Below are 17,493 nucleotides of genomic sequence, written 5' to 3'. Positions count from 1 at the left end.
TTTTCGTAATAGAATTAATTAAACTTTTGTGTTTAGTGTTAATGAATTATTGAATAATGCAATAAATCTACTAAAAATTCCACCAGCTACTAGATTCAAACACCCTCCACTATAACACTCGCTAACACTATTACGTTTCATGTTAGATAGCACATGAAGTTACTCATACTGCATAAATAAAAAAGATGCTCAATAGAGGGGAATAAAGATATTTTCTGAAAACAGACCTTCACCCAAGCATAGTCTTTTCAAAAACTCCACTATTTTCTGGGAAAATTATATGTGGCCTATATAGATAAGGTATTGAGCTAGGAGTTGACATATTTTTTATTGCAAAATAATTTGTATTATTGAANAAGTTGTTGCGTCAAAATTAAAACATAATTTTAATTTCATTATGACAAATTAATTCTAAAAATTGCATATGAACAACCAAAACTCCAAATGAACAATATACATTAAAAAATTACAGTAAATGTTAAAAAACATTTCCGTTTTGGCAAATGTTGAAAATGAAACAAGCTTAATATGATCGGAATTTATTATACCTGTAACCGCAAGTGTGAAAGAGCATGTCATAGATGTATTTGTATGAATATCCTGAGAAAAATTTGATCGAAATTTGTTTGAATTTTGAGCACTCGAGAACCCTAGAAATAACTATGAGCACGGTATTAAAACTCAAATAATGTTTTACTGTAACGTGATGGTAATAGTTTAAATAACTAGGGGGGATTTCACAGGGTCTAGCGACACTTAAGAGTGTACGATAAATTCAATAAACATAGAAATCTAAATAAAAAATTTGAGATATTTGGAACGAATACGTTAAAGATGAATTTTTGGAGACAAAACGTCTGAATCTGGTTAGGGCTGAGGCAGTACAGTACTGCGGGTCATGAAGGCTTGCAAAAAATGAAATAAAATTTCCAGGGTCGTATTTAAACATATAAAAATGGATTATGCCATTCGATAGAGGGCAAAAAGTGTCCATGAGAAAGTGTTCTTCTTTTTTCAATATCACCTAAAACAAGGCTGAAATGAAACAAAAACGGATCTCCTAAATTTCGTTTTTTTTTCAAATATTTCGAAAACTAATCATGTTAGCCTTGATTTTTTGGAGACATAATGTAGGTCCCCTGATAATGCAACTTTGCCCCCATTTAAGCTATTTTGTATCTCTTACCGTTTCCGAGACCCGTATAGTGAGAAGCGAATTTGTAACGGCCTGTATAATATTACCATGTGGTTAAATTACACAACTTTGTCTTTAATCGATTCTGTAGAACAGAAAATATCGCATTAAGAGACGCGTCTATCAGGGGACAAAGGGTTGTTTTTTCCGACGTGAAAAGTGCGGCCTTAAAAGTTCAGGTCTGATGCAAGGTAACGTTTATGGGCATGAAACCAAAAACACAATGAAAATAAAAAAAAATGTTATAATCTTAAAAAAGCCTATTTTATCAATATTTAGAACTACATTCGCAAGTCACTTATGTTGAAAATGCTGAAGTTATCGGCTGCCGTCCTAGAAAGCAAAATGGTCGTTTTCCTGCATTATTACCTGTATTTACATGTTTTCTAAGAAGAATATGAACCTCATACTGGTAAAAATTGGGAAAATTTAAGTTACATTTTTCTCAAACACGTTGCAGTGCTCAAACCGAAGTCGGTAGGTATGTAATTCTCCAGTTTTCTCAGAGAATTCTGAAAAAATTCACGTAGACAATAACGGTCCCGGCCAATCTGAAACTGCCATCAGTTCCTCTCTAGCTTCACTTTCGCTTTCGAGATTTTTTTATATTTTTCCTTCCAGTTCTAAAGCTTTCGTTAGTCAGGCAACATACAATAGATAAATTAAAATTAGCGTTTATAATCTTAAATATACAGTGTGTCCCCGGATGGGACCCCTAGAAAATAGTTTATTCCTTATGGCGTAAAATAGTATATAAATATTAAAGTTAAACTTTTGTCAAAAACACCGATACCACACATCGAGTACGGTACCTTCGGGTATGGATACTCGATATGTCCTACTAAACATGTATGCGACGTATCGGCTACAGGTGACAACTGGGCGGGAACAATGAAAACACGAATCTTATTCCTATTATTCCTATATATATTTATGTAAAACCATTCCAATAGATCAATATAGTATTTAAATAAACTTAAAAATAATAAAAATACAAAAGTAACAAAGGCATTTAAGCAACCGACGTATTAAATAAACCTAAATTATTTTAAATACACACTTTCATGGGGTTAAATTCAATAAAACATGTTTTTAAATTACGGATAAAATAAATAATTATTTTAAACATTACAAGCACTCGTATCTATATAATATCAAATACGATATATATTAAAGCTGCTGTTGTAAGGTAGATGGCGCATCCCCATTACCAAAAAAAAAAAAAAAAGGAACAAACGTTAAGAAAAAAGTTTCTGGATAGATTCTGTTACTTCTGGTCCTAGAGAAGACACGGAATTTGCAAATTCCTCTGCAAAGTCTTGATTTATCGTTTTCAAAAATTCAACCAGAATCTTTTTCACATCTGAAAAAAAATTGGAATGTACAAAGTGCCCCATTATTTGACCGTTACATGGCCAAATTATACATTTGCGAACAGAGAAATGGTTAAATAGATAAAAAGCGGTGTTACAAATTCAATTTTGGAAAGAACAATTATATCCAAGGAGTTATTAGGAAAAGTTATTAATACAAAAATGGAAAAATTTATAGTAAAATGTTTTTTACATTTACAATTACATTGCCGTCTTCTCCTCAAACGCGCCATATTTCTGAAACAATATAATTTTTCCAAATCAGAAATATTAGACAACTTTAAAAAAACTCTTTTACGTGATAGTAGCCGATGATATGTTTAATTTAAAGTAAGAGTTATAAGTGCATTTTGGTTTTCTTATTACCGTCACCATAACGCCAATTATTAAAATTAAATACTGACGCATGAAATGTCTTAAAGGGGCCGGTTTAATGTGTAATTTTCAATAAATTTATAGCAGTCTTTTGTACAGAATTTTAGGAAGATCTAAGCATGTTAGAAGCAATATCTCTTCACTGTACCAGTTGTACAAGTTCTCTCCAGGGTATAAGATAATTTACAAGCTGAGGACGCACTTACGATTAAGAAAGAAAGCATATTTCTACCTCTTACATTTATCGTTACATTTCCTGCATCTTACATGCCCGTTGAACTTATAGAAAACCGTGTATACGACAGTATAAACTTACATCACACCCCGCAGAATGAATGCTTTTAACATATGGATTAATCACAATTATCATTAAGTACTTTTTACACAATTCTCGACAAACGAGGCCAAGCACATTTCCCGATGTTTATGTGGGTTTGATGATTTCTGTGATCTTTCAATACGAAAAATTAAAGGAATCCTTGGAAATTTCTATAGCTCTGATACAGTCGACAGGATGGTGATTTTCTTGTTCTATTACAATCTTACCAAATGTTGGATTTCTTGTTTATAAAACGCCGGCCTTAAGAGACACTCTGTTGAAATATATGTATACATATATAGAGTTTCGTTTTTATTTTCTATTTACTCGGCACTGCACTACCTAGTTAAGTTGGTATTAAACAAAGAGGTGCGCAAAAATGGCAAGCAACTAGTTCTCCGACATTAGTATTTAATTAAGGTGGCACGAGAAAAGGTCAATGTAACGATTCATTCCAATAAAACATTCGCATGTGCTGCTTAAATATTTATTTAATCCATAGGCCGCTCGTTGGTGTAATTTTAACGGCTGCAAAATACCTTTCAAAGGTGAGTTTTCGAAGAAAGAAGAAGTATTAGACAAAAGTTTGACGAGTTATACATGTTGCCACTTATTCCTGGGACACCCTGTATATACAGTTTTTCGTTAAGCTTTATACCTACATTTACCTAGGAATATGTAATTACGTACACGTACATGAACAGAGAACAGAAGATACGGGTCATTTTGGTAATTATACAGAAATCGATTGATACTAAAATTTTTATTGTTTAAACGAACGTCTTTGAAAGGTACAGTTTATAGGATTAATTAAGGAGTAACTTCAAAACGCATAAGAAAATGCACCTCTGAATCTAAAAGCTTACACATACATTAAAATGGGAGTGCTACAATCCAAAGATATTAAGAAGGGTGAATGTCGCCATATCCCCTTACTTGTATTTTTATTTTATAAAACTCGTTTACTACCCACAGCCACTGTAAAATTGACTTTGGCGTGCAAGTAAATATATTTTTGTGTCACCTTCTAAAGGCGGTTTTCCATCAAACGGACAAAACAAAAACAAAACACAAACTTGTGTCGAATAAAACAGAACTGTAACTTTTCGCAAACATTTTGAGGAAGAGTTTTGTTTTTCATGTCCTGCTCGAAAGCGGTCACATCAAAAGGTTTCGACGTGTTTTGAAACTCAAGTCTGTTTAGTGGAAACGGTCGTGTTGTGTTTTCTATTTAAGCGATCCAACCCAATATCTACGTTGGCGTTTTCTTCTTCCCAAAAACAATATTTTAATCATTAATGAATTATAGCTATTAAAAAATACATATGTGTACGGTTAAAGTGTTTACTTGCCAAGTAAACACTTTAACCGTACATATACCACGAACTCCATCGATGAATATCTGGGAAACCGCCTGAAGGATTTTTTTGAAATTGTGATGGCGTGATACGGACTGTGGAGCCTATCAAGCTAAAATATTTTCAAAGTCATCGTATTTCCCGTTATACCGGAAGTTGATAGTAACTTTCTTATTTTAAATGGAACCCCCTGTATATTATTGCAAAAAAATTAGGGGTTCCCATTTAAAAATTTCGAGTTTTCCACACATTCTGAACTTCTTATTCGATAAATTTTTTTTGACCACCCTGTATAAAAACTGGAAAATATTCCTGTCAAATTCGATAAAGCATGTCTTTCTCTACAAAATGTCCAATTGGCACAAAAAAATAAACCGGGAAAACTAAATTTTGCTGACGGTCTGCATCTGTCAATTTTTGTTTAAAAATCGAAATATCTCAGAAACGGTCAATCCTAAGTATGGCGTGTGCTATATGTTTTCAACTTAAAAATGGATGATGTTTCCAAAAATGCAATAATGTACAGGGGGTTCCATTTAAAATAAGAAAGTTAATATCGACTTCTTCTCTAAACACGTTTGATGGAAACAAGAGTTTTGGGTTTGTTTCTGTTCTGTTTTTGTTATGTCCTAGAAAACACAAACAGGACATAAACTCAACTGTCCGTTTAGTGGAAAACCGCCATAAATAACGATGCATACCATCCTATATTTCCGTACATACCTACGTTTCTCTTCAAAATTGAATTTGTCGCTTTAAATCTGCTTTACTTTGACTGTACATATAACCATTTTTCCGTCTTTCTAAATGACAAAATTAAAAGTTAGCCTGGTAACGGCGGTTGTCACGGTCCTAATCTATGTAAGCATAAGTAATGCCTAACGAAGCAACTAGATAATAATAATTATCGAAAAGTACCAGTTTTATGACCACCCACAAGTCCAGATCTGAGGCGATAATTTGAATTGACAGTCAATTGTATAATAATTAAGTACTGGATTCATGAGTATCAAACCGATATCGACACTAAGTAAGTAGCATTTAGACAATTCAATAATGTAAACGTTATTTTACTCTCTCTCTCTGTTGTTTTTAATTTAGCTAAAAATCAAACACATTATACAGAGCCTTCATAAATGATTACAAGCCACGCGACCGCCGACCTTAGAATAGGCAACCAACATTGTGCGGCTGGTACCGTCAACTGAAAATCTTCGTGTCATCGATATTAACGAGTCGTTTGGGACGACAATCCGTTGCGTCTTCGTTCTAGATAATGCGATCGGCGACTGCACGAATGAAGTGTAGTGAAAAATTGCACCGATCACCAGCAGGTGAAATTATTTTGTCTCTCTTATTGTTTTAATAATTTTTATTTTTACCGAAATTTAATTGCCAACCCGAAGGAAATAGAATTTATTCGTCAAGTGGCTTGTAATCATTCATGATGAATATTTTTAAAAGTCAACCTACCCTCAGTAGGAGATTGGTCCTTATAGTAGATGTGAACGGCAACTTTAATAACGTCCGACAAGTGCTGCCTAAGAATGGGATTTCCTTGCTGGTATAATGAGAAGAAGCATTTTGTAACGGCCTCGTTCTCTTGGAAGTCGTCCCTCAGTGGTAGTTTTTGTAAAAAGGCGGAGAAAACCTGTGAAAATTTTATTATACCGTGTTATGGCATACAAAATGGGACGCACATCGCGCACAACTTACTTGTTCTAAAGGTATCCCGCTCGGATTAACTATTATCATTTTAGCTAAGGCTCCGCAGATATTGTCTAATGTACCGGCGTGTGCTTCCTTTGCAACTGCCGAGGAGAGTGCGTGCAGAATTTCGGGATATTTACTATAAAACAAAAAAAAGAAAGATCAACGATTACGGTTACGTTCGCCGCTATTAGTAATACGGCAAATATGTACCTGAATACTTTATCCTTTCCGTACAGAATCATCTCCCCTAAGCCGAAAATGGAATTATTTCTGACTTCCTCCGACTCGTCCTTTGCGCCGGTCAACCACAGAGTTAGTAATGTCGGCAAAAATTTGTCTACGTAAATGCCCAGGGACTTCATGCATTCCGCTAACGTTCCGAAAGCAAAGGATCTCTGCCCGATGCTATTTTGCTTTTTCTAAAAATCGATACGACAACATTAAATATTCCCATGTAGATTGTATATTTACCGTCCTGGCAGACATGAGCTGTAAAATGTTGGGGAAATATATGGAGAAATCGTCTGGGGTGATAGCAGCCGCATATTTCGGAATCACGTCACCGGCAGATTCTAGAAGCAGCTCGTCCTGTTCCGCTTCCGCATCTTCATCGCTCATTTCCGTCGACACTCCTAAGTCCGTGTCCTGACACATGGTCTACAAAAAGGGTTGTCTGTTTAAATTTATATTACGTAAAAAAAAGCTACAAAAATAAATTCGAATAATTTTTAAACAAATTTCATGGTTTTAAATAACGGTTATTAAAATCTTTCAGAAATTAGGAATTCTACTAAACAAACTGAAATCAAACAATTTTATTTTTTTTTTACCTTGAGTGTGAGAACATCGATAACACAGTTCATAATGGCTTCTCTGTGGCCCTCGCCGACAAAGACATCTCCTTTCACTTCATCTAATAGAGTAGCGTACGCATCTAGACATACCATCACAACGCTTCTTTCCTCATCGATTCTGATGAGTTCGGCACATTTCGGAACAAACATTTGCAAGGCTTTGTAAAGAGCCTGCTTCACCTCTGGGGTATTGACCTTATGCAAAGCAATACAGAATTGAAGTAAAGCTTCAACAGACGCCTTACGGATGTCATCCTGAGGGTAATTAATTAGTTTGAATATTTCCTCGAAACTTTTCTCGATGTACGGCAAAAATGACGGTCTACAAGAAGAATGATAAATAGAAAAACTTTTTTTAGACCGATCGAAATAACACATTTAGAGGGAGAAAAAAAGAAAATTGTTTTATAAGTGGAAATGGTAAAGGTGCTTATAATAAACGAAAAAAAAAAAAATTAAAGCGTGGGCAGGGGTGGCGGAGGGTTGATTTGGGGGGTTGAAAAGTTGTGAAAAATAGTATCATTGGGATTTCTGGTGAAAGTTGACGTCAACCAAATACAAAAGTTGTAAATCGTGCAAAAATCTACAACTTTTGTAGAGGTCACTTTTTAACATAATCTCAAAATTTCCGAGAAAAATGCGAAAAACAGGTCTTTTTTGATTTTTCGTTTTTTATTTCTCATTTCCGCAAAAATAATTTAATTTTGATGAAACTTAGTGAATGTACATCTTTTTTAGATAAAAAAATCAGGAAGTTTCCGAGATATTCATTTTTCCGGTCTGAACACTTTCTTTTAAAAAAAAAAATCTCAAAAGTGCTAAAAAAATAAAAAATGACTTGCAACAATGAATTTATTAGTAATTGTGGATAATTTGTTTAAATTAAAAAAAATTCAAAAGCTGATTACACCATTCAATTGTACGGAGAAAATATAAAAAAATCCGTCCTACGAAAAAAAAATTTATTTAATTTATTCACCATTCGACTTTTGTTTATAGCAATCTTGTACAAAAATAAAGTTTAGGGTCAAACAATGACACAGTTTTTTTTGTATTTTTTTCCGTAGAATTGAATGGTGTAATCAGTTTTTGATTTTTTTTTCAATTTAAACAAATTATCGGCAATTACTGAAAAATTCATTGTCGCAAGTCATTTTTTATTTTTTGCATTTTCGGCCATGTTTTTGAACTGTGATAACAGATTTTTTGATTTCACCAAAAAGTATATGTCAAAAGGAAAAAAATGATCACCGGCTGAACTCTGCACGATGATTTTTCTAAGTAGAATTTTTTTTTTTTGAAATTGGAAATTTCTTTATTTTTTATTTAAAAAAGTTTGTGGTTATTTAAGACACAGAAAAGTATACTTTCACCAAGTTTCGTCAAAATTAAATTATTTTTGCGGAAAATCAGAAAAAAAACCGGTTTTTCGCATTTTTCTCGGAAATTTTGAGGTTATGTTAAAAAGTGACCTTTATAAAAGTTGTAGGTTTTTGGCATGATCTACAACTTTTGTATTGAATACTTTTTTGTTTGACGTCAACTTTCGCCAGAAATAATAATGATACAATTTTTCACAACTTTTCAGCCCCCCAATAATAATAATAATAATAATAATTTATTTTCCGTTAAGACAATATTACAATTGTATAGGAATAGTCAATACAGATGTAGGTATAGAGACAACAAAAACAATAAAAATAAAAATATAGGCAACACCCATAAAAGTCGATACAATTTACATCCAACGGATATACAATATAAAATTACTAAAACTACATACAGTACAATTATGTTAAAATCCAAGATAGCATCCATAAAAGTCGCACAGATTACATATATAATCAGAAAGGGTATAAAAAGACTTATCAAGTAAATAATTTTTCAAATCTCTCTTGAAATGTTTTTTATTTAAGCAAGACTTTATATGTTCAGGCAGCCTGTTAAATATTTTTAGTCGTCCAATGTATTTAGGTGAATTTTTTATTAAATTTATTCTAGTAAATGGAGAGTGAAAGTGATGTTTTTGACGAGTGTTATAAGAATGAGTATCCTCATTTAAATTAAATATATCTGCATTATTAAATACATAAATACATATCTCAAGAATGTACAGGGAGGTCAACGTTAATATACGGTATTTTTTGAAAAGTGGCTTACAGGGTTCTTTTAAGGCTATATCAGCTATGCATCGAAAGATTCGCTTTGGCGCAATAAACACTTTTCTTCCATTAGTCGAATTGGTCCAAAAACACACACCGTATCTCAATATCGACTCCACTTTTGCATAATATATATTAATTAATTGATTTATGGTAAGTACTGACCTCAAGTTTAAAAATAAAATAAATGCAATTTTGGTGAAAAAATTTTTTTCGGTCTATTTGGAAAATATAGTCAATAATAAAATAGTTGCCAAAATTATTGAATTAATTTAACAATGCACGAGTGAACTTTTGATATTCACATAAATAGAAACTAACAATAAGGTTGTAATGGGACACCCCGCAATAGGCTCCGAGTAGGTTCCTAAGTATCGATACTACCTAAGCAAATACCTAACCTGAAAGTATCAAATACAAAAAATTAAACGTTGAAAAAGACACACTGCACGAATATCATCTTGAAGGAACCAATTTTTCACTTACCCGGTATTTATGCATATTTCTCTAAGAGCTAAACAAGCCTGTTCCTTCTCTTCATTATACGAGTTCTCAACGGAATAACGACACTGTGTGGAATCTGCACTAGCCGAAGAGGAAACGTCTATATCCTCTTCGACATTTTCTTCTTCATCTGACGACTCAAGATCTACTACATCCTTTTCTTCTTCTTCGTAATGAGTCTATAAAAAATTTTTATACAAAGAAAGATTGGCAGTGTTGGATAAAAGACCGAGTTCGTACCACAATTCCTTCGCTGCTTTGTATACTCTCTATCATTTCATTAATAATCTTCGGCAAAGCCGGGCTAATTTCTTCCTTCATGACAATCGCTAAAGCGGCGAATAGCGCATAAACACTTTTCCTGATGTCGGGATCATCTGTCTGTCCTAAAATTCTCAATCCCAATTGTAGCGATTCTCCCGCTAATGGTTTGAAATTCTCGGGACCGATGAATTGGGCCACAACAGCCAAGGACTCTAACAAAATATAAATATACATAATATAGTTATCAATACGAGCTGTAACAGGAAACTGATAATAATATACCAAATATTAAAAAAAAAAGGTGTTGCTATTTTTAATACAGCGCTTTCATAAATGAGCTTAGGCAACCGACATTGTACGGCTGGCACTGTCAATTAAAAATCCCTAAATCTTAGTGTGATTCGTTTACAATGAACAATGACAAACCGTTATGTCGACGTACGAGATAATGTAATCGCTGATTGGCAGAGAATAGAATCTCGTGAAATATTACACCAATCGCCGGCCGATTAAAGGGAATATTGTGTTTTGCTTTAATAATTTTTAATTTTACCGAAATTTAATGGTTAACATAAAGGAAATAAAATTACTGTTCCAAACAAAATTCCTGATCAAGTGGTTCATAATCATTTATGAAAGCTCTGTATATTCTTTTTTCTTCTAATCAACTATTGGAATATCATTATAATGGAACAAATGTATATAAGTTATTATAAAAACACGGCGATTAATTCAAATTGGTTATTACCTATCGCGTAACACTGAAGTTGATGTACTTCAGAGTTTGGGTCCGAATTGATATATAAATTTAGGATTTTAATGATCCTCTCGAAGTACGGTAACATGCCTTCTTTCACAGCACTGGCCGCCGAACCTAGAGTGCTCAGCGCAACTCTTTTCAACTGCATGGAAAAACCATTCGGATCTAGGGCTACAAACAATCTCTCCATTAAAGTGGGTAGGTAGGGCATTAACCCTTCGTCTAAGTTTTCGCAGAACGTCTCGAGGGCATAAAAAAGGCGATCTAGACTTGGAGGATCCTTCTTTTCAACTTCCATTTGGGCAAACACTTGACCGAGGCATTCAAATAGCACCGGAAGGAGCTCGGATGCATACTGACTAATTTCAGGCTAGAAATTGAGAAAAGCATCTGTGAGAATGGACGGTAATTAGTTCGCCACCATCTAAGTCGCGAGGATTAAGTGTTACTCCCTCGTCACTTTTCTTATATTTGAAGAAAAGAAGAAAAATTACAAAGTTCTCCAAAGCGGCTGGGGATATAAATGCGGTCATAGAACTTCATAAAATTTTCAATGCAATTTGCAAAATGAAAGATTAAATAACTTCTTAAAATAACAAGGAACACCAAATGTCATATTATTTAAATGGATTGAATATCATGATAAACTGAAAAATTGTTAAAAAATAAATAAATTATTTTAAATCATTGCACAAAAATTAACAAAGGCAATTTTGAATCGAATAGTTTCTTTTTGTAATCTTTAAATAAAAGTTCGCTTAATTAAAAATCTATATATATATTGATTACTGTTATCCGAGTTAACATACAAAAACGTTAGAAAGTTTATATCAATTTTACTACATAAAAATCAAACACTTTCCTTCCTATTAAGAAATTTAATGCATTATACTTACTTGCAAATGTTCTGCAAACTGTCCTAGAGCAAATAATGCAGCGTTCCTTACAACCGCATTTGGATTATGAATGGCAGAACACACACATTTTAAAAACGCTTCTAAATACTTGTGCCTTATGCGTTCAGCGCAACCTTCTGCCAAAACGGCGAGCGACAGGTAAGCGGCCTTTTGCGCATAAATATCATTTCCTTGAATGGCTGGTTCGACCTTCGTTAAAATATAAGGGACGACTTTCTCTGCCGGAATATGCAGCGCTATCAAATCTAAGGTTTGCGTGGCTACAGTTATGGACGTAAACTGATCGGGATCTCCCAGAAAATATTCTTCGTTTCCCTCATCATCGGGTTGTTGCGCCATAAGAAGAATAAGAACATCGATTATCGGTTCTATTAATTTATTTTTCTGAACAACCTGACAACATGGGATTATGTAAGAGTATACAAATTGCAGTCGATAAGGGAAATGTCAATTTTTGAACAGCAGTGTGCATGTTGTAAGAAAAAGAAGGCAAAATAGTATCCACGCGATATGGAGAACGATAGGTACCAAATGTTTGGGCACAGGTAACATCATAAAAATTTTGGCACACCAACTACATATTGCTGCGTACACTCTTATCGAATTACAACATGCACGCTGTAATAAAATAAATGAAACAAAAATGATAAATTATACTGTACGCAATGTTATCAGTCACATACTTGAAAGATCAACATATGTTCGTAAATAGAGACCGACCGAATGTGATTTTTTTTTGGCCGAAGCCGAACTTCGGTTTATGGATCACCTTCGGCCCAAGCCGAAGATATTTTTATTAACTTGAAAATTTTAATTAAAACCAACATATTATACGGTAACATAAAAGTAGGTTAAAAAATAAATGCATAATGTTTTGGAAATATAATATCTACAGGGTGTCCCAAAACTCATGCAACAAAATTTGGTCATAGATTCTTAAGACAAATTTAGGGGACCCTTATTTTTTCTTTTTGCCTACTGGCCCCCTCTTTCGGAGTTACAGCCCTCTGAAATCTGCCCCTAAGAAGTCTTTTTTATATCTCAAAACCACGTTGTACGAGAATCACTAAATTTGGTACACAGGGGTTTTATGACATGTGGAATCTCACAGTGTTACGCTTTTTGGCGAGAAATCCTCTTAAGATACATTTTCGTGATCCCCCTTGTCTGTGGAACCAGAAAAATTTGGTCGCAAATTTGATTTTTCTAAAAATTATGAGTTAGCTAGAAAGCCATTGAATTTAGAAACTTTTTTGTCCCTTGATATTTGTTTCGTAAAACGCAATGTTTCCGAGGAAAATAGCGAATCGCAATATGCATTCGATCACATTACATTTTTCTCGAAAATATTGCGTTTTATGAAAAAAGTATAAAGAGACAAAAAGTTTCTAAATTTAATGGCTTTCTAGTGGACTGATAATTTTTAAGAAATATAAATATGCAAATGTACCATCAAATTCCACGTCATAAAATCCCCGTGTACCAAATTTAGTGATTCTCGTACAACAGGGTTCTGAGATATAAAAAAAAGATTATTCTTAGGGGCGGACTTCAGGGGACTGTAACTCCGAAGGAGGGGGGCCACTTGGCAAAAATAAAAAATACGGGTCCCCTAAATTTGTCCCAAGAATATGTGACCAAATTTTGTTCCATGAATTTCGGGACACCCTGTATAATAAACAATAATCATAAAACAGCAAATACATGAAACATAACGGGTATTATAAAAAAGATATAGAAAAATAAAGAGCATGACTGTCGAATGTCGATGCAATGGTTGACGCTCGAAGATAACGGCTTCGGCGAAAAGTTCCGCTTAATTTTGGCCGAAGCAGATTCTTAGCCGAAGGCTTAAATAATGGCCGAATGTGAACCGATTAATCGGTCGGTCTCTATTTGTAGAGTATCAAGCTTTGATTGAGAAAAATCTTTCTCGAATTAACCGTTTCTCGATTTGCCAGTTTCACTTGTCAACAAATCACTTGCTACATATTTTATTTGCGTTTCCTGGTCGAGACGTATTATTATTCAAATGTGTTGATTATTTTGTGGTAGCCGAAATTTAAAGACACCTCAAATAGCATGACAAGAAGAAAATATGCATTTATTTGAGACACATCATTCGTAAGATGTACTTACTTTCCCTTTAGATCGGATCAACCATCCAACAACACTAACAGCTTTGATCTGAACACTTTTGGGCATAGAATTGTTACTGCCGATTTGAAGGCACATCTCAATAATGAGTCTAACGTGTGGCACTACCACCGTAACGGCATACTCTATAAGTTCCTCTAATATTTCAAACATGTCACAACTTCTCTTTTCATCCTCTACAGACATATTATTGATGATTTCCAAAATTCTTGGCATCAGACTATGATAAACGTTTATCATCTGAAATTAAATAAAACTCTAGTGGTTTAAAATGACTGAGAATTTATTTTCAGATATTCTTTATTGGGCCCAAATTTAATAGATGATGCAATTGTAGACCCCAGTGTACAAAGGGGACAAGCGGCAATATGTAAATTGTTCACAAGACAAGTTTTTTTTTTAATTAATTTTTTTTTTATTCTCACACCATTAGCTAAATAAATACATTTGCATCTTGATTACAGTGAAACATTCATATGAATAATAAGGAATTTATATTTTTATCAAATCATTTGTGGTGCAAAAAACTAAATATGTAAAATTGTTAATCATTTTTCATTTTTAAATTTACTCTCAAGTAGTGGATAAATAACATTAAAAATGTTTTTCCGTGTTTAAAATTTTACATAAGTAGATGTGAAATATTTCCATACGTACTTTTTTTAAATATTGAAAATTCTCATTATTCTTAAACTTTCTCAAAATAACCCTACTTAGTTCATTCTATATTTTTGAATATTCACAAGAGCAATATTTTCAAAAAGTTACTATATTGTATATTTAAAGCAAATTTCATAAATATTGTTTGTGACCATAAATTTTGAATATTGTCTCCTTTACAACACCATACAAATCGTTAAATAAACAACTTTAAAAACTCTCGTAGTTCTACTACTTACTTGTTGATGTCCTCCTATAACGGGAACAAGATTTTTCATAGTAGTTACTGTATAATATGCCAAATTTGAATTCAGTTCAGTGATATTGTTCAAAGTGTTTGTAAATAGCACAGCAAAGGATTCAGCATGGACAATATATGAGCTTTGCGACATCTCCGTCATTATAGACAGAGTATACATCCCAAGCTGAAATTTAGAAAAAAAGTAATCATTCTTGTATCTACTACACGAGTGCCGTTAGTAGAGAGATGTAAGTAAGCCTTCTTATAACATTAATGATGCTAATTTATGATAACATCTAGTCGTTTTATTAATTGTTTAATTTATGCTTGTGCCTATTAGACGGCATACCACTCAAAGAGCAAAATAAAAAGTAACTTGTTAATAAGTAAGCAGAAAAGAAAAAAAAACAATTTTCACCTCTTTATCAAAAATAGTATCACTGCTCGTCAAAGTATGTACAAACTGCAAGATTTCTGGCCAAGTGTTATCGGGAAATTCATGTTTTCCAATGATTCCAATAAACTGAGCCACTGCATTTTTTACTAATCTCTCTTGTTCATTAACTAGGGCTTGTAACATGCCTTGCTTGATTCTAAAAATATTTATAATTCTTAATGAACATTACACACATTAAATTTTACACAGACATACCTGTTCCTTAACTCCACGTTAAGCTTGCTCCACTGCCTTTTCTTTCCAAGTTTTCTGCGTAACAGGACAGCAGCAGATTGTCGAATTTGAGGGTTTGCAGATGTTACAATGACATCACAGAGAGCAGGAATTGCCCCTGGTTTTTTAAAAGCCTCCTTTAATTCTTTGGTTCCCTAAATATAAATTTAATACTGAATTATCTTGATTTAGACTTCTGCACGTGGAATATGAGGTTAGTGGCTGATTAAAAAATTGTCCCAAAATAATTAAAAAAAAACTTACTTCTTGAATGGTCTTGCTATTCGCCACTAATAGTTTGGACAGAATTTCTTCCATAATGAGAGCAATAAAAATAAATAATTTCTAAAACAATAAATTATTTTTTGCCGGTTAAGTTGCATCAAAAGTGAAATCTAGAAATCGTTTCCTCTCTTCTCTTGACAGCACAAAACAGAGAAACACAGACAGATTACACAAAACCATAAAACCATCACAAACACAAAACCATCGATCTTATAGTTTATAGTACTATAAGATCGATGCACAAAACCATAGATTCGACAGTATACTATGGTCACAGAATTGTAGAGAGGTAAAAGGCCAAGATGTAAAGTGACATGGAAATAGTCTCGCGTCAAGTGACTTAGGGCAATTGCACGTTTATCACATGGGATTTGTTATATCCATTACATGGTATTAAGTGTTATTGCGTATATCACATATAGATTTGCTAGTAATATTTTTAATTGAATCAGTTTTTTTTAAAGCAATCAACCAGCTTATGGTGGCAGTGTAGACGTGTGACAGAGAGAAAGGAAGAAATAGTTTAGGTGCTACCTTTCTCTCTCGCGCAGGTACGTGATTGGCTAACGCAACTCCCTTGATAGATTTTGCGTGAAAGGGCCTCACCATAGACAAAACAATTATCTTCTGTGCCACCTCACAGATCACAGACGCCGTGCCATTGTGCGAATAGGACCGTACGGACCAAATCGCGCTTACCAAGAAGGCAAAGGATCTAACCGACAGATTTTGCACGACGGGGAAACCGCACCGCTTTTTCCTCTACACAGCGTGTGCCTGTCACGTGTCACGTTCATGTAGATTTGAGCGGCCCAGTTCACATCACAGCCATTGTTGCCAATGGCAAATAGAGACCGTATTCCTATCACGCACAACCTAAAATTTAAAAGCAAACAAAAATAAATAAAGCTAAATCGTTCATTTCATCCATGGGGTGCCCCATTACTTATTTCCAATTGTAATTTTACGGTTCTGGTCAATGAACTTACTATAATTCTCAGTAAAGTATCTAGATGGTCATATCTACGCAGATTCATGTTCAGATAGTAGGTAATATTTCCTTAATGTAATATACAATTATAAAAAGAAAAAAGGTTTGTCTAATTGGTGGTAGGACGTTGTGATATTACAGGTCGCTCCTCGCCAGAGTAGGGCGGAAATATCTCTTATCAAACTACCCATAGGCATAAAAAAGAAGCACGGAGGGGCACTGTGCGGCGCTTACCCTTAGTTTATAGTTTATACAAAATGTACATTTTCGAAGAGTGTAATACAAAGATGATACAGTAGATAAATATGGCGTTTTCCAAGCAACGAGTCTACTCGAAATTTTCAAATTTTGAAATGTAACTTTCGATTTATGGGAAATGGTTTCTCATGTTTTTAATATTTCAAGTCCTCTACTCTTATAGGTATATTTAATTAGAAAATGGTCTGCCATTTTGAAAATAATACGTTATACATAAAATTTTATCATTTAGAAATAGATTCACCCTGTTAGTTTTCAGAGGAAGAAACTATTCTAAAGAGGGTACATACGTTTTAATTTTGAATGACTAACTAAACTATATGTATATGTAGGTACCTACCTATATATCATGCATATATCTCTATTAACCAGTAAAATGCCTTTTTTATCTTTTGCGTAGGTGCCTACATAACAAGAGATAAGATAATCTCAAATTG

General features: G+C 33.7%; 1 protein-coding gene across 1 annotated transcript; it reads right to left on the bottom strand.

The window, feature by feature from the left end:
- Positions 1-2,126: 2,126 nt before the first annotated feature.
- Positions 2,127-16,041, bottom strand: LOC108915948 (importin-4). The gene is made up of 15 exons (XM_018722112.2): positions 15,787-16,041; positions 15,505-15,677; positions 15,271-15,445; positions 14,851-15,036; positions 13,934-14,191; positions 11,774-12,187; positions 10,866-11,247; positions 10,094-10,329; positions 9,836-10,032; positions 7,164-7,509; positions 6,805-6,990; positions 6,544-6,752; positions 6,337-6,469; positions 6,094-6,271; positions 2,127-2,558 (listed from the first exon to the last, which is right to left on the bottom strand). The coding sequence occupies exons 1-15, from the start codon at positions 15,838-15,840 to the stop codon at positions 2,434-2,436; spliced, it is 3,252 nt and encodes a 1,083-aa protein (XP_018577628.1). The 5' UTR covers positions 15,841-16,041; the 3' UTR covers positions 2,127-2,433.
- Positions 16,042-17,493: the final 1,452 nt, after the last annotated feature.

Source organism: Anoplophora glabripennis, unplaced genomic scaffold, assembly GCF_000390285.2.
Source record: "Anoplophora glabripennis isolate ALB-LARVAE unplaced genomic scaffold, Agla_2.0 scaffold1469, whole genome shotgun sequence".
In the NCBI taxonomy this organism is placed as follows: domain Eukaryota; kingdom Metazoa; phylum Arthropoda; class Insecta; order Coleoptera; family Cerambycidae; genus Anoplophora; species Anoplophora glabripennis.
The sequence above is the reverse complement of the archived record's forward strand: the minus strand, read 5'-3'. Positions and strand labels throughout refer to the sequence as shown.

Bases quoted from the DNA above. Each gene is read 5' to 3' on its own strand.
- LOC108915948 (XM_018722112.2), bottom strand. From the start codon at position 15,840: ATGGAAGAAATTCTGTCCAAACTATTAGTGGCGAATAGCAAGACCATT. The intron at 14,192-14,850 runs GTAAGTAGTAGA...ATTTAATTTCAG, and splicing joins TTATAGGAGGACATCAACAA to ATGATAAACGTTTATCATAG. The intron at 12,188-13,933 runs GTAAGTACATCT...CCATGTTGTCAG, and splicing joins TGATCCGATCTAAAGGGAAA to GTTGTTCAGAAAAATAAATT.